The 21603-nt window shown below is 37.5% G+C and overlaps 2 protein-coding genes across 2 annotated transcripts in view; one reads left to right on the forward strand and one right to left on the reverse strand.

Moving 5' to 3' along the window:
• The window catches only part of uxs1 (UDP-glucuronate decarboxylase 1), a 56056-nt gene extending 43330 nt beyond the window's left edge, over nt 1–12726 (forward strand). Inside the window, exons 10-15 of the mRNA XM_024286813.2 lie at nt 4237–4356; nt 5110–5153; nt 9157–9217; nt 9290–9347; nt 10403–10506; nt 12104–12726. Of these exons, the coding sequence (XP_024142581.1) occupies nt 4237–4356; nt 5110–5153; nt 9157–9217; nt 9290–9347; nt 10403–10506; nt 12104–12235 (519 nt within the window). The 3' untranslated portion in view covers nt 12236–12726. The remainder of the gene's footprint in view (nt 1–4236; nt 4357–5109; nt 5154–9156; nt 9218–9289; nt 9348–10402; nt 10507–12103) is intronic.
• A 62-nt stretch (nt 12727–12788) lies between these two features.
• On the reverse strand, nt 12789–19995 carry ecrg4a (ECRG4 augurin precursor a). Its single transcript, XM_024286814.2, has 4 exons — nt 19795–19995; nt 15895–15942; nt 15658–15827; nt 12789–13031 (listed from the first exon to the last, which is right to left on the reverse strand). Exons 1-4 carry the CDS (start codon nt 19856–19858, stop codon nt 12933–12935), a joined length of 381 nt encoding a protein of 126 aa, XP_024142582.1. The 5' UTR covers nt 19859–19995; the 3' UTR covers nt 12789–12932.
• Nucleotides 19996–21603: the final 1608 nt, after the last annotated feature.

Consider the following 21603-nt stretch of genomic DNA (forward strand, 5'->3'; position numbering starts at 1 on the left):
GGAAGATGTTGTTTTTCTGACGCTCGTTTTGTGAGTCAGTCATTTTTCTGATCATTCCAACACAACAAACACAATGTTTTTATAAGTGCGTTTTTCCCTGAAAGACATCAACCAATTGGTGCAATGGGCACTAAAATAGGAACAAAAAACACAGTTTTTAAATAAAAAAAAGCACTTTTTTGTCCAGATTCCATGTTTTTTTTTCATATGAGCATCTGATCTGACTCATCTGTCAAGTTTTAGAACCCTTTGTGGTTCACGAGTCAAAAGGTTTACCCACCCCTCCTCTAGAGTGTCCAAGTCCTGCCTGCTGTACGTGGTTATACTTTGCAGTAGTTCAGTATCTGCTATTGCAATATTTTCTCTGAAATAAACACTTGAAATTATGTTTTATTGAACAAATAAAAGTATGTTTCACTTTTGAATAACAATAAAAAAACGTATTCTTGTATTGAACTGAGTCCCTGATGAAAAAAATAAACTTTTCTATGATGTTCTTAAACTATCGAGATATGTCTGAAGAAGTTTGTTTTTGCTGTTTTTTTTTTTAAATAGATCACTAAAAACACTTACCTATTCAGGATGTAAACCATACATTTTTCTCCATTAGATTGAAGTTTTCCTGGCTGGTAAAGATCTTTATTTTATGCATCCTTTTGTAACGACTGGAACTTTTTGGGACAAACTTTATTCCTGAGGAGTTTATGTAAAATATCCATAAATTTAATGTTCACGTTTTTTTTCTTCTTGTTGCTCAGTTTCCTCACTACAAACATCTACAAACAGAGTTTTTATTTATGTGAATTAAAATGATCATACAATGATGCTTTTTTAAGTAAACGTCTGCACAAAAAAGTTTGGTCGAGCAAGTTTGAAAGAAGGATGAGACGCTCCAGGTGAAGTGGCCTTGTTCTGACTGTCATCTAAACACCTTTGCAGACGTGTCACTTTGGTTCAGATTTTATCCTTGTACCTCACTGTCTGGAATATGTTTCAGGTCGGCTCTATGAATATACAACCATCTGCATAAAAGTCATGTTTTTATTCATGCTACGGCACCAAAAATGGCACACTTTGCATCTAAAGTAGAACGCGATGATTGCATGAATTTGACTTAACAAGGTCAGTAGTTTAAAAGAGGAAGAGTTTGAAGGTTTAACGAGTCGTCAACAAAAACGACAGTTTTTGTTGTTGTTGTAATTTATAGATTTAGTTTAGTTCTCATTTATTGAAGGATTCCCAGCTCACAATAATACCTGGTAAGAAGTGGATTCACTAACCTGCTTAAATCTATTTTATTGATCTGTCACTTTGTGTGTTTTATAATCACTTTGAAGCTCATTTGGAAATAAATCCAAGTGCAAGCTTTACAAAAGCTACTTTTAGGTTCGATCGTTTAGCTGTGGACAAATGTGAAAAGGAAATAATTGGTTCAACTGATTACTTGTTAGAGCGTTAATTTTAACACATTTAAAAAAGTATTACTATCACCTTTCTTTGTATTTTTAAGAGGCACACGCAGGGAGCTGCCATGATGCCATCCTAAAAGCTCTATTGTAGTTCCTTAACAGAATTCTCTCAAAAACAATGCCAAAACACCACAATGAGAACATTAAAATGTGTTTGGATAAATTCAGGCTCATTAGAACAACTTTTAATGTGATATACATTGCTTGTCATTAGTGCTGCCGCAAACAATTATTTTAATAGTCGATTAATCACAGATTATTTTTTCTAATTAGTCGACTAATCGGGTCATGCACAAAAACTGGATGTAAAGCACACATCTTAACCATCATTAGCTTTAAACTGACAAAAAATTAGATATATAGCATTACCTGTGATAATGCTAGTGTGAATGATGTAAACTGAATTTGTCTGCTGGTAGCTGATGGCTAAAAACGCTGAAGTTTATAGCTAAAAATGCTGAAATTGAAAGCTGAAAATGCTAAAGCTTATAGCCAGCTAAGATATTACTTAAATACGAAATTAGCCTAAAAAAATGAAAAAAAACTGTTAGCCAAAACACCTAGCATGCAGCTGAAATATTTGCTAAACCCAAAATTAGCTTAAAAAAGCTGAAAAGTCTTAAATTACCCAAAACAGCTAGCATGTAGCTGAAATGTTAGTTAAACTCAAAAATTGCTTTAAAAACCTTAATAAATGCCAAAATAGTCCAAAATGCTAGCATAATGCTATTATAACATTCAACTTTACTGCACTCTCACTCCATATAGTATGAAGTAACGACCAATCAACTATTAAATTAGTTGTCCACTATTTTAATAGTCGATTAGTCATCTATTTGTCAACTAATCATGGCAGCACTACTTCTCATACTGTTCTCCCGACAATATACATGTCATAAACACTTAGCGTACCTCGTAGCCATAGAGATCGCCCAGTAACTACCACGCAGCATGTCTCCGCTGTACAAAAGCAGCAGTATAAAGTGTTTTATCCTAACCTTCATACAGATGTTCAAAATCCATCAGCAAAATAAAAAGTTTGAATAAGTTAAAATCCTGGCAAACTGTTGCACATCCATCTTTCTCTTCTGTTTTGACACACCCCCATAACTGCTGACCAATAGCTGAAGAGATCTTTAGTCTCATGGTTGTGTTTACAAGGTTTGTTCTGAAACAGAAACCTCTGGCAGACACCAGTCTGAATACAGGGTAAAATGCAATCTTCAGGCCTCAATCCTGAACAAATAAGTGAACTCGATCCAAAACAGCAGACTTTCCCAGTCTGAATACACCCTAAATGTGTAGTACCCTCTGAAGGGAAAAGCTGAAAGGTGGAAAGAAACCTTTTCTGTTTTTCAGTCACACTGCAGTGGTCTCCACCTACCTAAAACCACAGGAAATCATTTTAACTTCCAGAATAAAGCACATTTGGAAATAAATGCAAGCTTTACAAAAGCTACCTTCAAGGTGTATTCACACTGGGAAAATTATTTGTTCTGGACCGAATCCGTTTGGTCTGTATTCAGCGGTCTGTAATATGGCGGTGTCAGGATTGTTCACTTATTGAAACTTTTTATTTTGGTGGTCAGATTGAAGGTCTGTATGAAGGTCAGGTTCAACACTTTATCTGCTGCTTTAGTGCTGTGGAGGCAAGGCGGTTACTGAGGATGCTGTTGCATGTCTGCTTCACGTTTGTCCACTAATGACCAGCTACGGTGGCCGTTATAGTCCAGTCCCAGCACGGACCGGGTTCAGACTGAGGAATCTCAACCGGGTTCAGACTGAGGAATCTCAACCGGGTTCAGACTGAGGAATCTCAACCGGGTTCAGACTGAGGAATCTCAGAGCCAACCCAAGTTCAGTTCGATTGGAAATGAACCGAGGTCACCTCGAAAGATGGGTCCAAGAGCTTTCGTGTTTTCAGACTGAAACTTTGTTTGATTATCATCTGAAGTATTGGAGGAAAGAGACTCTTGTTCACTTTAAATGTGTCCAGTCTGAATACACCTCACTTACACAAGCCTGAAGACCAGCCTTCATTCAAGACCCACCCCAGTGAAAATGGTGTTTCTGACATGTTCTTGTGGGATTTTTCTGATGATAGACAACCTATATAAGGAAAATTAAACTCAAAATTGCATTTTTAAGTTTTTCTATAGTCAAATTGTTTTGAATCAGGGGCAGACGAAAAACATGTAGTTTGAAAAAGAGTGATTGTGATGTAGAATATACATTAATGATGCTCCCAATCCTGTGAGTCAGTCAGTTGAAAAGTTCTAACATTCCTTTTTTATTAAAATTCTCTGAAAAACAGATTTTCAAATCGTTCTACAACCTTGAGTTTGTCAGTGTTGGACTGACTTTAGTGTTTTTTTTATTTTTATTTGTGCAGCTGTGGAACTGCACATTTCCCCTTTTGTCTGAACAGTTTATTTAATTCAAATCGGTTTGTAAAATAGCTTCAATTTAGCAGTTTTTTACACGATGTTTAAAAATAAAGTTTTGGTATTTCCACTCTTTTTGGGAGGTTTGGCAACGTTTCATTTGCTCTTTATTGTCTGTAATTTTTGTCAAAATAAATTAAAATAACATCCAACTAAGTATTTCTTTTTCCAGTGAAATCTCTGTGATGTTGAAATGTTTCATTTGTGTCCAACTTTGCTGTTTTTCTGAAACAAAGGAGTGAACTTCGTCTGTGTTTAAACCAGTGCATCTGCAGCACCACGAGGTTGGGCTTTGAGTCATCCACTTTCATCTCTGCTTTCAGGAGGGAGTGGAGGTGAGAGTAGCACGGATCTTTAACACCTTTGGCTCCAGAATGCACATGAACGACGGTCGAGTGGTCAGCAATTTCATCCTCCAGGCTCTGCAAGGAGAACCTCTCACTGTACGTATGACATGGACGTCTTTCTCTCCTCTAATCTCCTCCTGTGTGTCACTGCAGTTATATTGTTGTTTTCTCATTCAGGAGATGTTTATGTTGTTTCGCTGGATGTACATTTATTTAATATAAATATAGTTTTCACAAGGATTATTATTATTATTGCCTGCAGTAGTCCTGGACTTCAAGGGACATAGTTTTTGTGCGTTTGAACCAAAATTCACCCGTCACACTCCCAAAAACTCAGGAAAATTTGCACAAACTTAGTAATTGGTTTAAATTCATTTTTATCGTAGTGAACAACCCCCACTAAAAATGATGACATCACAGCAGCTCAAACAGTCAAAAAAATGTATGTGGCCAAAAATCTCTTATGGGACTTGATAAAAATATTTCAGAATCCACTAACGCATGTGTCAAAGTCAAGGCCCGGGGGCCGGATCCGGCCCTCCAGATCATTTAATTTTATTGTTATTAATGGCCCTTAAATGTATTTCTAATTTCTATAATTTTGACAAAATACATTTTTATGGAGAATAAAATATTGAAAGTTTTTTAAAGTTTAAGTTGATTTATTCTGGAATAATATTCCCGCCTTTTTATTATTCATAATTATGTTCAAAAGTTTCAGCTTTAACGTTTCAAAAAATAGCATTCTGAAGGACTAAAAGGTCAGGTTTTGACTTTAAAACACCACTATGACAACTTTAACTTTAATATGGTTTTGATGAATGAAACCCGTTTCTGTTTTTCTTTCAGGTGTATGGAACTGGTTCTCAAACACGAGCCTTCCAGTATGTGAGGTTAGTAATTCAACTTAGTAAACTAATTAGTAAGAAGTTGTCGGGACATCACGGCGTGTCTGGTTTCATTAGCTCATCGATTCCTGCCAGCCTCAGTGTGTGAGTGGGTGTGAATGACTGAACGTAAAGCCCTGTGGGCCTTGAAGAAGATTAAAAAAACTAGGATGTAATTATTTCAAAATGCGTTACATAATTGACCTTTTCTAGATTTATATTGGAGATTCCCTTCATGTAAAGCAAAGGATGACTAGTCTTTCTTTCTTTAATCTTTTCCTTGTTCTCTATTTCCAGCTCCTACTTTCTCCTCCATTTATTCTATCATTTTATTTTTATTCACTTTTCTTTCTCCATTTTTCTGTTTTCATTCAGTCTCCTGTTTGGTTCTCTTGTTTAAATCTTTTATTCTCCTTTTTGTTATTGAAATAGCAGTAGTAATAAGCGCATTGAGCTTGAGGCCGTTTTGAAAAGATTTCCAGCTTTTAAGCAGCATAAATGTGTCTCTATGAAGTTCTGTTGCTGTTTTGTATTTCATAGCAACATTTGGCCAGAATAAAACAGATCTGTTTTTCTTCTGTAATAAACAGAATCCACCATCTTAGCCTGAAGGTAAAGCAGAGCTGTGTGTTACTATCAGCTGCATGCATTTTTAATAAATGAAAGCTGTGCATCAGCTGTGGGTAATTTCATCTAAGCGGTCCACTCTGGTTGCGTGACGTGTTGAATTGAGCAGTAAAAGAGGCTCATTCTAACATCTGGAAGCTTCAGAAGCTGAGCTTCTACAGCTCAGAGAAGCATCTTCTCCTGAAGACATGATTGTTTCTAACTTCTAATGAAAGAGCTCCATTATTGAGTCTTTTTATATGTTTCCTCTACTTTCTAATCTTAGCATCTCTTCACGTTCAGCGCGTCACTTTCTTCTTGACTTGAATGTGAAGCAGTAGTTCTTCAAGGTCGCTCTTTTACCTAAACATGAGTTCCATACATGTGTTATTTGTGTTTAGTGCAGCTCGTCCAGAATGCTGGTTGTATGAAAAGGGTGAGGAAGACTTGTTGTCAGGAAGTCAAGGTGAACACATGAATCAGCCTGAAGCCTTCTCCTTATCTCAACAAAGAGTGGATGTGTTTATGCGTCTGCAGCAGAGAAGCAACACATCAGAGCTGCAGCGTCAGTGAACCGCCGCTCTGGGCTTCAGGGTTTGTTACTGCTGCTGTTGTGCTGAGAATCCAGTCAGACGGCGCCTTTCATTTGGGAAATACTATAAAAGTAATTCTGGGAGAGATCAAAAAATGCTCTGGTACATCCTCATCCCATCCACCACAGATTTTCTTTTTCCATGACGATATGTGTTTCTTTGGCTAAAATGATTAAAATAATCTCATAGATCAAGAAGGGATGGATTTAAAAATGATATTCTTTGCTTAGAAATAAATAAAATCAATTAATTAATCAATATTTGTTTGTCTTTAAACATTTTACTTTGTTCGTTAGAGCAAAAACAACATTTTAGTTAAATTTTTATTCATCTTAAGTCTTTAAATTATAATTAAAGTCCAACCTTTGGTCAGTTTAAACCACTGGTTATATAAAAAAATAATTTTCATGCCAAACTAAATTAAACTTAGAGGAAAAATTGACAACTCTGTCATATTTCAAAGGCCCACTCCAATCATCTTTTGATTGATTTTCAAAGCATTCTGTGTTTTTATTATTATTATTATTATTATTATAAGTTTGCTGAAAACAAACAAAAATCAGAAAACCTGTCCTTTTCCAAGACTAAGTTTCAGTAGTTCGTTTGAAATTCACCCACAGCAACCCCGCCCTTTTCTCCTCCTCGTTGCTGAGAGCTCTCTGTTTACATGCTCTCCACACCCAACCTGACATTACCAGTGTAGCAAAAATGGGGTTAATATTGGAGCTGTCCAGCTGTAAGTTTTGATCCAGATTCCGGCTCAGACGAGGAACACAAAGATGTTCATGGATCTATTTGTCTATAGGTGGATAGGGGTGCTTGTGGCCCCGCCCACTGTATTTTCCACATCACAAATAAGCTCTTTTTCAATTTGCATTTTTTCATCTGCTCATGATTCAAGATTTAAATAAAGAAATACTCAGAAATGCAATTTTAAGCTTAATTCTGTTTATATGTACTCAACAAATGTCACAATAACATGTTATAACACCCAAAAAAAAATAGTATATGTGGGTATTTTCAAATGAATCTTATTGAATGTAAATAAATCAAAATTCAAATATTGTGAGTCTCAGCCACTAAATCAAAATATTTTTACATTTCAGGATTTAAACTTTTTATCCTTTATAATGTCTATGATAAAGTGACAGTATATTTAAAGCGGTGGAACATCAAACTGGTAACATCTTCTGCCAGTTATTACTACGACTATTATGCAAACAAGCTCGGTGTGGGAATCCCCTGTTGTGATAAGTCTGGATTTTAAGTAGGACTTGTGGTAGCCTACTGGTGTTTTCTTCTGTTCCTGCTTTTAATCCTTATCCATTTGCAAAGAAACGTTCCACCGCCAGACCGCATTTGAACAGAAAGATGTTCAGTTTACTGTCTTGTTAACAGAATTAATCTCCTCTGATCATTTGCTAAATGATAAAATCTACAAAGTCATTAAAAAAGAGTCAATTTGGGTAAACTGGATGTAGCTCAGATCATTTTATCTGCATTTTGAGTCTAGAAAAATAATCAGTCAGGGCTGTTTCCATGTACTATATAAAAGAAGACATTCTTTAAATGTTTATTTTTTATTTAAAAGATGCTTCTTTCTTTTTGCAAAAGTATAAAGAATACATTTCCATTCATTTTAGCATTTTAAGTTAGTCAATAGCAAATACCACACAGTCAAAAGACTGAACATTCTTTTCATTACTCAGCAACAGGAAATTGAAAAAATACCAAAAATGTAGAAAGGGTCAGCCTGGAACACGGATTGCTGAAGCCCACATTTGTTGCTGCTACAGTTTAGCAGAAAAGGTCTGAGTTGATGTGAAAACTTTGGTGTGACGTTAACACAAAGGCTTTCTGCGCTTTTTGGGACAATAAGGACCAAAATAAAACACAATTCAATTCAATTCTAAACAGCTTTAGACCCATTTTTGTAGTTCCAGGAAAGTACTTTAATGGATTCAATAAAATCTCTGGAAAAATAGCTTATTGAATCACAAACTGTGAGTCTACACAACTAAAAATGAGCCAAATTCAACAGGCAGAAGGAGGAAGACGAAACTGGAAATTTAAAATTCTAGTTTTAGTGACTGTAAAGTGAGTTTGAGGACACGACTGTTGATGGAAGAGACGAAAAAAAGTAATGTTTGTTATTTTAAAAGAAAAAATCAGTAAAATCTCTGCAAATATTATGAAATGTCACAATGAGGAAAAAACGACAATCAAATTCTAATGTTTTGCTGTGTTTGCTGTTATAAAAATAAAAATAAAAAAATGCATGTACAGTATGCGGATTTAATTCAACCTTCTGACTTCCAGGGTCAGAATGGAAAATACAAATCAAAAGTTACAAAAAGAGAACCACTTTTTAGTCACTTTAAGAACATTTCAAAGTATAAGGAAAAAGTTTTTGTGATGGGGCAGAGGTCAGGAACGCAGACCAGAGTAAACTTCTGCCTATTTAGTCAGTTTAAACCATCGAAAAAATAAATCGCACTTTTCCTAGAAAAGCATGTGTCTCTTTTTAGATTCATGTCGTCATTACAGAAATAGAAATGACCTTTGCTCATACAAACGCACGCCTTCGCTCACTCATCATCACTGGAGAACATTCTTCCAATATCTGCTCTTACACCTAAAGTGGTGGATTTTGGTTTTATAATAGTTAATTAAATATTAATGAATCAATATGTGTTAATGAATTGTTAATTAATAGTTAAGTTTTCTCACAGAAAGCTCATCTGAGTGACACACCAACAGTGATGAAAAGAGAAGCTTTCAAATGCTTCACGTGACTGTTTCCTTCGCAGTGACCTGGTGAACGGCCTGGTGTTGTTGATGAACAGTAACATCAGCAGTCCTGTCAACCTGGTGAGATCGACGCGTCTGGAGAAAATGACGGTTTTTCTTCTGGTCTCATAACCACGAGCTGCTCTGTTGCAGGGAAACCCGGAGGAGCACACCATTCTGGAGTTCGCCCGCCTCATTAAAAGTCTGGTCGGTAAGGCTGCCGTCCTGAAGACGTTAATGTCCTGCAGAGCACACACACACACACACACACACTCACACACCACGTTTAGCTTTGATTTAATGGAAGCTCATGACTCTAAATAAATAAATAAAAAACCTTTAAGCATCATTTTCTTTCTTGATGTTCGTGGATGTGAGTAAACCCACCCACACATACCAAGAAGCTTTTTTCAATTCAAATTTTGAAGTAATTCACAGGTTTATGAGTTTTTATGTTGTTTTCTGTGATATTTCACTAAATGGTTACAGTAATAAATGAATGTTTATGTCTGAAGTTTTTAATTAGAGACCCACTCCGATGTCTTGTAACATTTTTATGTCTTGTGGCATTTTTTTGATGATGGAGGATATTTATAAAAAGAAAATGAATCTTAAAATTGCATATCTGAGTGAATCAGATGCAAGAATGCTGTAAAAAGATCGTATTTGTGATGTAGAAAGTATAAATGTTGGGCCTCGAGCTCCCTGTGCCGACCTCCGAGCAACGGGGAAGGAAAGAGTGGGCGGGGTTGCTCCCACCCACAACTGACAGGTGAATTTCCAACAGGTACTGACCCCCGACTTGTCATATTTGGATGTATTGTTTGGGCACCCTCCGCGTCACTTTTTGGCGTTTTGGATGTCCCCAACTCGTCGTTTTTTGACGTGCTGGCTGTTCCCCTAAAATTCACCAGCCCTCGGGGCGTGGACCGGTACCAGCAGTGGCAGACTTAGCAGTTTGGGGGCCCCAGGCGAACAAAAGGATGGGGCCCTAATGATTAAAAGCCATTTGGAACACTTACAACAGATCAAAAGATGATCGGACTGGGTCTTTAAATGAAAAAGATTTAATTCCAAAAAAGTTTAAATGACAGATTACATTTTTTAAAAGTCATTTTAAATGAAATAATTTTTTTTCTTTGCCCTTTTTTCTTTTTATAAATAAAAACAACTTAAAATCGAGCCTCTGTCCTTCATGTTCAGTTCAGCTTCAGTGAGTTTGTACAAGTACGGCTGACATTAAATCTACTTGCTCTTCACACTCAGTGAGCCGCAGCCAAATCCAGTTCCTCTCGGAGGCCCAGGACGACCCACAGAGGAGAAGGCCTGACATCCGAAAAGCCAAAATGCTGCTCGGCTGGGAGCCAGTGGTACGTTTCAACCTGCGCCAGGAGTCTGCAACCTGCAGCTCCAGATCCACATGTGGCTCTTATCTCTCCATGGTGGCTCCTTGACCAAACATAGAATAAGTCATGGAGACTGGTGATCCAGACATGTCGACCGTCTGAGTCAGCAGCTCCTCTAACCAAAACTACTTAAAGAGAACAAAAACAAAGCCCACAAACTAAGACTACCAAGGTCCAACCCCAAACTAAAATAACAAAACCCAGCAGTGTAAGACTGCTGAGGACAAAGAGGGGGAAAAAAAACAAACAAAAAAAAGTAAGGATTACTTAATTAGCATATATTTAGTTTGTCTTAACGTAAACATAAAGGCCTTTTAACAGAAGAAAGAGAGTTTTTGTTTCTTTTTAATGTGAAGCTCTTCGTGCTGCAGACAGACAGCTACAAGGCAGCTGCTAACTGTGCTAAGCTAAGTGTTAGCTCCGTGAGTTAACTCCTTAAGAACCGAGCTGTCCTTTGATATGCCTGTTTTATTTATCTGACAGAGAAATACAACAAGAAAATTAACTACTGTGGTAATAAAAATGAAAATGTGATGTTTAAGAGCTTAAAAAAATCAGATAGTAAAAAGAAAGAAACTAATAAACGGTTCTTTTTTTCCTTTTCTTTTTTTTCTAATAAATGGTTTTAATGATATGAGCTAGTCATGAACACTCATCAAATTCATGCTAAAACAAAGTCATCATTTATTTTTAAGAGTTTTAAATGAGGACAGGAATCACATTTGGTTAAAAATGTTCAAAAGCTCTAAAGATGTCAAAGCTAAAGTCACTAAACTTTATCATATGACTAATTATCACTTATATAACAAGAAAAGTTATTTTTTTTCTTATTTTATATTTGCTGTATTTTTACTTGTTCATTAAAGCTACTTCACAGAAGTGTTTTATTTAACCTTTTAATGATAAAAGAAGGTTATTGAAATATAAATAAGAGATAACACCAATCTGTTTCTTCAATTTATTCATGTTTTAAATGTCTTATAAAAGTATCGGATCGGGACTCGGTATCGGCAGATACACAAAATCAAATGACTCGGAATCGGATCGGGCCCAAAAAAACCTGATTGGGACATCCCTAGCACAGAGCGTCTTTTATTTTGAAAAGAAGTTCCTATAGCTTCTGTCAAACGTAAAAAGGAAGAAAAAAAACACATTTTGAGAGATGCTAGGTTCTTTTTAAATTTTTGCTTTTGTTCATGCCAAAAAAAGACATCATTAAAAAAAAAAGGTAGTGAATTCAAATCCAAATTTTTTAAGAGCTAAGGTAAAGTAAAGACCCCTGACCTACATTCACACTGGTCATGTGACTTTGAAGAATGTCAGCCCAGATCCCTGACTGATCTAGAGAAGATCAGGAAACGTTTGACCTGTGGAATCACAAAGGCCTCAGTACCAAATATTAACATAGATTTTCTCAGGGGTTTAAATACTCATTATCAGTAATAGCATACAAATTATTTAAAAAATGATTCAGTGGACACGCACCTAAGACGAAATTCTCAAAATCCCACTTATTTATTTGCCTGAGTGTAATTTCGTCTGCTTGGTTTTGGTTGAACAGGTTCCCCTGGAGGAAGGCCTGAACAAAACCATCCAGTACTTCAGTCGAGAGCTGGAGCACCAGGCCAACAATCAGTACATCCCCAAACCCAAAGCCGCCCGCATGAAGAAGGGCAGACCCAGACACAACTGAGGCTTCCTGTCGACGTCTCTGAAAACTTGAAGGGCGTCTCTTTCATGCCGAGTCGTTCCCCCTCTTTTAGAGGAAAAAGGGGCGGAGTCCTGGAAGCTTCTCCTGCCTGTTGGAGCCGTGGGGTGAACTGGCTCCAGCGCCGCGTTGGACAAGCCTTAACGAGAAGAGGCTGTGAGTTTAAGCCAGAACGTTTCCAATCCAGCCTACTTTTTTGTGACTTTTGTGCTTTTCTTATTTAATACCCATTCAGTCTGCTGATTGAGACTGAGCGGCCGGGATTCAGGTTCATCTTCAAAGTCCGGATGATCCTTTTTCTTTTTTTGAACTGGATGTTTTGAACGCTGCACTTCAGGACCGGACCGCTCCTCTGCAGACTGTTACGACACCGCCGCGTGTTCCTCAAGCCATCGTTGTGTTTGTGAAGTTTCATCAGAGATTTTGATGTGAAGATCCTATTTTAATAAAATATTTCCAGTAGTTTGTGTACCGTATCGGCGTGTATGACAATGTTTTGAGTGGAAATGTTTAAAAAGAGGTAAAAATGAAGAAAAACTCTGTGTAGGAAATCTTTATTTACAAGCAGGTAAATCCCAACACATTTCTGAGTAGATCCCACAGTTCACTCAGATTAGAGATACATGTAGATTACTTGGAGTTATTGGATTATACTGGTTGGGTTTTGACATCTTTTTGTGTTTCATGGTCCGTATGGCGAGTTCTCGTCGTAGTGATGCTGGCGGCCGTAGTCGCTGGCTCGGGCTTGGTCCATCCAGTATGAGAGGTCAGCCTCCAGCCTCTGAGGAGACAGAAGAACTTCATTGATTAGCTGTAGAAAACTGGGAAATCTGCAACAGACACGCACGGAGAGAAACGAAAAGGCCAGTCGATCATCAGAACAGAAACAGCAGCTGACGCGTGCTGCCAGACGGGAAGAAAAGCACCGATTTGCTCTTTTTCATCAGAAGGAAGAACCAAAGTTGCCTCTTTAAGCTTTAAACAACCATTCGTGGTGTTTGGCATTTCCTAAAAACCAGTCGCGGTCCGTGTATTTCAGAGCTGAGCTCTGAGCTCAGTCTTCCTCCACCAAAACCATCCTCTGATATGAACTATTTTATGTTTCCAACACCAGGATTATTATTTTATGGAGCAATTCCATCATAAATGGATCACTCAAATCAATGGCACATATTGTAAAAACAACTATGCGTCATTAAACTTGAAAATAAGCATTTTGATTTACAGAAACTCTAACCTATAGTGTGAGTGCTAAACATTCACACTACACTGATTCTGTTTGTTTTTCTTCTGTACGTAAAAACTCAATCACACTTTCAGCAATTTCTGCAACCTCGGTGTCAAAACTTTCAGCTCATTGAGGACATCATCGCTTGTATTTTTGGTATCTGTAAACTTTATGGTTTTTACGATGATACACAATTTGTGCGATTTTTCAGCCCCTTTGAAATGAATGGGAATTTTTCAAATTATAGAATTAAAAATATTCAGCACGTTCAAGAAATTCATGTTTGTACTTTCTTGGCATTGTTAAATTTAATGCAAATATTTTCTGAAATATTACACAATTTCTTATGATTTCATGCAATTCCTCACAGTTTTTGCGTACTTTAAAACCTTTCCAATATTGGTATCAAACCGTTCAGCATGTTAACGACATTAATGCTTCTGAGGTTTTTAAGGCTAATTCTGTTAAGCTAATATTGTAGCAATGTGTTAGCTTTTTCTTTGCTAATTTGTCCCCTGCTAAGGATTTTTTAGGTGTTTTTGGGAGGTGAGCTAACATTTTAGCAGAATGCTACCTTTTTTTTTGGCTAATTTGGCATCTACCTTCACCCATTTTAAAATTTCACAGAATTTTTTCAACTTTTCAAGACATTTTTTCAAATTCTTTGAGCACTTAATGCAATATGTGCAACTTCAAGTCCTTAAGCAATTTTAGCAGTGTGCAAATAGCTTTAGCATTTTCATCAAAAATCTTTCACACTAGCAGTATCACAGGTAATGTAAATGTTCTAGTTTAAAGATGAGGAAGAGATCCAGGAGATCAGGAGATCCCTGCAAAATGCCGTCTGACAGTTTGTTTTAAGCCGTAGTTCTGTGGATGATTGACAGAAGTTTATCTGCTGCTCCTGAAATCTCTGGTGGTCAACGATGGTGATAAACAATAGTTTTTCATGGTCTTGAAACCTGTTTTTGGTCTAGGAAATGATGCGTATGAAATCCTGCTGTGAAGCTGACAGTTATGACCCACTGCAGTCCAATGCGTTCAGAGCAGCCGTGAGGCGTTCAGGAGTCAGAGTTGGTCGACCTTTTTTGACGATGTCCAATTTTTCTGGAAAAGTCAATCTTAAGAACATCCATCCATCCATCTTCCTGACCCCTTTGTCCCTTTCGGGGTCGCAGGAGTGCCGGAGCCTATCCCGGCTACTGATGGGTGAAGGTGGGGTACACCCTAGACAGGTCGCCAGTCTGTCGCAGGGCCTCAATCACACACCCATTCACTCTCACATTCACACCTAGGGGCAATTTAGAGTCACCAATTAACCTATGAAGCATGTATTTGGACGGTGGGAGGAAGCCAGAGTCCCCGGTGAAAACCCACGCATGCACGGGGAGAACATGCAAACTCCACACAGAAAGGTCCCAGCCGGGAGTCGAACCGGGGCCTTCTCGCTGTGAGGCAAGAGCGCTAACCACTGCACCACCGTGCAGCCCTATCTTAAGAACAGCTTATGCAATAAACCTGCAACTAAATCAACTTCTCCTCCTTCTTCCATTGTTAATTGCAACACAGTGAGTAGTTTACACAAAAATCAAAAGCAGCTCCTGCTGACGGCCTGAAGTTCAGAAGAAGTTAGCTTTTGGTAGCGTGAGCTTTGACCATCCAATCAGAGGGGATTATGACCTTTTCCACCCTCAGGAAGCGACAGAGACTAAATCAATTCTGATTGGTTGAATCAACATAAATGTGTTTAATCCACATGTGGTTTAATCAACTGTGTTTTTATGGAAAGCCGCCACAAAGACCAGAAGTGAGGACGGACGCACTGACTGTATGAACGCAAGGCAGACTTTCATGAACCTAGCAACAAGTTAGCGCTGAAGTCTGATTGGTTGGAAATTTTCATGTAGCCATAGCTGGGTCGTAGGGCTGTGAGAGAAGCTGACGGACGTGTTGGAATGATCTAAAATAGATTTTGGACAAATAAATATTTATATATCAAGATTTATATTATTTATAAACTTCTTTTTAGATCATTTCAGGCCTTCACTGAAGGTTTTGCAGGCGGTTATTCTTGCCTTAAATTCAGATAAAGAGTTTTAATTTTTGGTGTGTTTTGTCATTCATTTTACTAAAAGTACAGGAAACCTGTGTTGTTGTTTTCCCGTTTTCTTTTCACTACCTGCTCATCATATCCCAGCTGCATAAACTGCATGATCCACTGCTGGACGTCCGGTCTGCTTCGATCCCAAATATTCCTCTTGGATCTGTTCAGCTTCAGCAGGAATTCTTTGGCCTTGGAAGACGGAACAGCGATGGATGAGTCGGACGGGTGTTTTCCAGTTTCTGCCACTGAGGGTTAAAAAAACAAATTATTTTTCAGTGTGAAGGCCATCATGGGTTTTTGTTTTGAGTTTACCGTCTCTTTTCCTCAGGATGTTGTGGAAGCGAATCTCAGTGGACACATCTGTGGAGGAAAACCAATAAATGTGGTGAGATGTAGTTTGTAAAGTTATTTTAATAATTATGAAGGATATTTTTTTAATATTTAACTACGTTCACACAATTCTTGTTTCAAACTCTATAAAAATGTAATTTTAGTTCATTCATAGAAAGAACATTTGTCTCCAAAGGAACCTGGCTCCAGACTCATTTGCATATAACAACATTTGATTGCATTTGCATTTTAAGTGCTTCATTCTCTTAAAGTGAATGCTTGTCAGCAGCAGACACTCAAAGGATAATTTATGCTTTACTGCACCAAAAGAGGATTTACCATGAAGGCTTAATAACATGATGAAAGTTCATAGGCTGGCATACAGTGAGGTTTTTTCAAAAATAACGTCTTGCAGGAACATAAATAGTTGGATGTGTTTCTTTTATTATTTTACCCTTGCATGATTAGAAAAAAAAAATCAAATTTTGATGTGTAGTCACATAAATGTAACTTTTACTGTTGTGTTAGTTTAGCTTTGCAGCATCAGTGTTTTTGTTTTTGTTTGTAAAGCTTCATTTCAAAGAAAACAAATCTCTCAATGTTACATTTTTACTTTCCTATAGACATGAGAAGAAAAAATACCATCATTTCCTCCAACCCTGGTGTTTTCTTTTAAATATACATCCTTAAAAATATTTTTTTCCTGTGATGCCTATTGATGTAAATATGCATCAAACCTATACCCTAATTAAGCATCAACTTGAAGCAAAACATATGCGAAATTAGTTTATTTTACAGCAAGAAATAAATTTAGGAGCAACGGTGTTAAAATGAACAAATGTTTTTCACTTTTTATTCACTAATATCTGAGTTAAAGTGCGGGAATGCCCAATGAAACCATCGGCATTGCTGATGTACTAACAATCAGATGTATTTAATTAACCTATTCGTTAGTTTAAAGCCTTCACAGGCTGAAGTGCTCACAGATGGACTGAAACAGTAACGCTTGTTCAGCGGTTCTCATGTCAGAGTGTACAGGATGCAACAAACACAACTTTGAGCTAAAGTTGTCCTTATGTTGATGCATTTTTATTTTTGTCTAAATCCCAATGAACTCTTGTCTAATATTTTGCTACTCCTGGGCACAGTCGTGTTCGACAGACCTAAAACACCAAAGAACTTCAGCTAACATCACCGAGAATGTGTCCAGGTTGAACGCTAGAATGAATGGGTTCTACTTATCCAACCACTCACCCATCCTCACAATGTAGAATAAAACCTGGTCACCTACTTCCATTTCTTTGTTTTCTGGAGCTCAGAAGGTCATTTCTGACACTCTGCTGACCCATCTGTGGGTCATACACAACCAACTGTGAGGCGCTGTCGACCAGAATCACCGTTAACCTATTCAGTAAGTTAGCCTGAAGCAGCTCGTCCCTCATGTTAGACCTGAGTGCACCAATGAACCTTGTTACCTCTTCATCAGGGTCTCTCAAAAGCAACAGCTTGATTTTAACCCTTTATATACTGTGAGCTCACGCCGCTTTTCTCCTTCAGAATCTGCTGGAATTATTGTGTTAATGGTTGAAAAGTTACAATAAATCAAAGACCATAAACACTGGAGCTCTGGTGTTAAAGGGTTAAACTGATTATCAAATCTACCTTTAGCAGACAATCTACTGCATGAATACAAATCGTTCATAAAAGGGTTCAGCTCGCTGCAGAATGAGATGATTCGGGTCAATTAACGCTTGTTTTCTCCAATTATTGTGAAGTGGGAAGCTCTCCAACTCTGTTTCCCACAAGCAGACCCTTTCAGACGTTTTTTTCTTTCTTTTTTTTTTTTTGGTTTTATGAAAATAAGTTCAAACGCGGAAGGAAATCTGTCAGATGGTTTGTAATCACTGAAAAATAAAAATTAACGTATGTAAAAACTAAAACTAAAAGAAGATTCGCTAAACAGATTCTCTACATATTTGATCCATTAAATATACAAAGAGTTCTGTCCCAATTTCTTATTTATTTGAATGGTGTTGTACTTGTATGTTTAAAATACACAATTTTAAGAGTTAAAGAAAGATAACGGTAAAGAAGTGAAAGTTTTTTATGTGTACATATGGGCGAACGATGCTCAAACCTGTAAGGGGAAGGTGGAAATATTGATTTATTTTAGCTGCTGGCCACAGGTCATAGGCAACACTTAAAGGGTAACCAAACCCTAAATCAACTTTTTTTACCTCTACAAATGGGGCTTTAAAAACTGTCTGTTGGTTGTTGCCACATGTTTGCCAAATTAAAATAAACTTGTTTAATTCCTGAAAATATGGTCTAAAACTATCTGTTGGTTGCCCCCTGCAGGTTGAAATAAGGTATTGCAGTTGAATTTTGTGATTGGTCAATTGGTGTAAGTCCCAGAAGTTTGAAGTCATCATTTGTACATACTATTTTTCTTAATCGAGAAGCAATATCAGGTTACCAGCAGTAGTGAGTTGGGAAAATTATGACAGCCCATCTAAGAAGACCTAATAAATAATGAAAGAAAATGCCATTGTGTGGGATGATCCTTTGAAGAACAGGAAGTCTTTTATTTTGGAAGGAAGTCATATGACCCTCTGTCAAAAGTACAAAAAACTGCCTTTTCTTTGTAAAGTCCTGTTTATTTTCATGCAAAAAAATAATTTACTTTACATCAAAAGTATCATTTTGAAAAGAGAGAAATACGACTTTTTTGGTTTTGATCAGTGAGATACGGACTCAAAAAGCTCTTAAAAGGTTGCAGAGCCCTGAACTAAACACACCTGATCCAGAAATCCAGCAGTATGCGGGTCTTTGACACCCCCTGATTCTGTGTTCTCACACATGTACATCTAGGGACTCTATAAGAGTAACAAACTAACCTATAAATATATAGGAGTTCAAGAAACAAGGAGTTCATTTGGGGGATGGGTGGGGGAGGGGTCTTTTGTAGGGCTGGGTTGATAAAATCAATTAATCGACTTGAATCCATCTAACTTAATAAACCCATAATCGATCCATAAAAAATGAAATCGGTTAAACACTTAAAAGCTAAAGTCTGTTAGCTTGATGCTAACGTTTAATGAAATACCCTTTTTTAAAGAAACATTTGGTTAAAAGTAACTATATGTGGTCTAAAACACAGTTTTGTCCTCATTCTTTCTTCTTCTTCTTGAATAAGGTGTAATGCTACAGCGCAATCGCCACCTAGTGGCCAAACTGAAACACCCTTTAGGAGGAGCAGAACAATGTTAATGATCTGAACATTTTTGTTAGAGTTTCTCTTTTAGAGAATCCATTTAACACTTCAACAATCTCATTATTTCACTAATACATTTTACACTATGTGAACTGCATCAGATTAACATACATACTAAGTATTATCAATTATTATTATCAATACCCAGCCCTAGTCTTTTGTCATTTGAATCCTCTTGATCCTTCAGTACATTAAGAACACGGAAACTTCATTAGTTGAGTTTTGTTTGTTGAGGTTTTTCTTGCAGACGTCTCTCCCTGTGGTCTAAAGATGAGTGTGTGCACACATGGTCTCCAGTTCATGTGAGGTTTGCAGCCCAACCCCCCCCCCCCCCGTCATTCTTCCAGGATAAAAAGCTGACAAGATGTGAGAAAAGTACACACTGTTTCTCTGGAGCAAACCTTCCTACAGACAACTCTTTGTGACTCGTGGTAGATACAGTTGTGTCAAAAACAAACACAATCACAACATAGAAAATGGCAAAAGAGAAAAATAAATTGATTCAAGCTTTTTTGGAGACTCAGATCTGTTAAGCCCTCCGACTCTGAGAACACCACAAAGCAAGATAGCAGCAAAGAGGAAGAGGGGGTCGTGAGCACTGAGCTTACCTGGAAGAAGCATTACCACGACAACCAGGAACGTCAACCTCAGGCAGAGTGGCTGGGATGCCATGTTGGACCCACTCAGAGTCTTTCTGAAAAGCAGCAACTGTGCAGACGCCGTTCAGCCACCACAGAGATCAGTGGGCGGAAACCCAGACTTTTCAAGTGGAAACTGGCCTGTGGCACTGGAATGCCATTCACCTCCCAGCCTACAGCAGCACAACCACAACTGGGAGCGTTTTTCCACTCTGAGAGGAATTTTATGTCCTAAGTACTTTTCCATGTGGGACAAAGGGAGCAGGCAGGAGAAAATCCTGCTCCTTCTCTGATTATCAAACATCAGAAAAGGGTTTCTTCAGTGAACACGATCGTCCAACCTTGTTTAAACACTACCAACAATTTCAAGGTGTATCATTGATTTTTTTGTATCTGTGTTTTTTGTCTGTGTTTTTTGCATCTGCTGTAAACTGGAGGATCCGTCTCAAGGACACGAGGAGGAAGATTGGAAGATAACTTCTCCAACTTCTCATTTATTCTGACAATCATGTAAATCTCTCAGGAGTTCAGCCTTCCCCATGAAGGGTTGCAGGGAGAGATAACACTTCAGTGATGCCAGAATGTGAGGAGTTTTCAGGTCGCAGTGTTTCAAAGGGAGGTTTGCCTCCAGAGCTCTGGAAGGAATGAAGCCGCTGCACCCAGAGAGCGTAAACCGAACGATCACCGCCTGATAACATCTGACTAAATAGGGCCGGATTAGTTGATAAATGCAACCAGATGACATTTACGTGACCTTTTAAACCTCCAGAAGAGACATACACAACTAAAAAAAACTAAAGCCTGCAGTTGTTAAAATTCATACAATCCCCTCAATTCTGGAGGCCAAACAAAAGCAAACTCTGGGAACAATGTAACTGATGTTAATCAAAGTTTAGAAACTAAAATCCTATGAAAAAACCAAAAATGTTTCATAGGAACAAAACCCTTTTTCTGATTTTAGAAGTCAAGCCGCAGTGTCAAAATGCTTCTGAGGTGAAGTTCTTTTCAATTTAGTCACATAACAAATAAAGTACAATAATTTATGAAACATAAGGATAGCAAAAGTGTCAGAACTCTTCTCATAAAGTGCATCTTGGACGACGGCTCTCTCCTGTTTGGAACTATTCCCTATTTTAAAGCATATTGTGTTTAGGAGGAAACTCCTGAAAGCGCCTGACTCTCCTCCAGTGAAAGTAATTAATCAGACAGAACAGAGAGTAAACAAACATCATTGTACAATTCAAAGAAAGCTTTTCATTAAAAATGATGGTACTGAGTGGAAGGAGAGCAACCCACTACAATCTGAGAAATATTTATAATTTTTCTCTATAATCAGAGAGGAGAAGACAAAGAACAAGAGTAGACAAAAAATAAATCTTTGTGTTTAGGTCACTTTAGTGAGGACGTTTTCTGAAATAAAAATGTGGGAAACTAGATAATAAGCAGAAACTGTGTAAAAGTACTGTCATGAGTAAAAAAATGTTAAAAGATACAGCACAACTTTACAGAATTTGTTTTTTTTTGTGACCCAGGAATGGAATAACTGAAACGGATTTCTCACTTAAAACAACGTAAAATTGATTTTTTTAAGCCTTTAATACTGGAGTTACAATCTTTATGTTCTTTAATTTACTGTAATTTGTTAAGTTTGCGCTGCTTTTCTCCTTCAAAATCAACAAGAATTACATGTTATTGGTTGAAAAGTTACAGTATGTAAAGATTCTGTGTTTAAACGTCACCGACGACGCCTCAGGTGTTACAGGGTTAACTTAAACCATG

This window comes from Oryzias melastigma, linkage group LG21, assembly GCF_002922805.2.
Source record: "Oryzias melastigma strain HK-1 linkage group LG21, ASM292280v2, whole genome shotgun sequence".
Taxonomy (NCBI): Eukaryota; Metazoa; Chordata; class Actinopteri; order Beloniformes; family Adrianichthyidae; genus Oryzias; species Oryzias melastigma.

Coding starts and splice junctions, on each gene's coding strand:
- ecrg4a (XM_024286814.2), bottom strand. CDS start 19,858: ATGGCATCCCAGCCACTCTGCCTGAGGTTGACGTTCCTGGTTGTCGTG. Junction 15,943..19,794: donor CGTGGTAATGCTTCTTCCAG/GTAAGCTCAGTG, acceptor TTTCCTCCACAG/ATGTGTCCACTGAGATTCGC. Junction 13,032..15,657: donor AGCTGGGATATGATGAGCAG/GTAGTGAAAAGA, acceptor CTGTCTCCTCAG/AGGCTGGAGGCTGACCTCTC.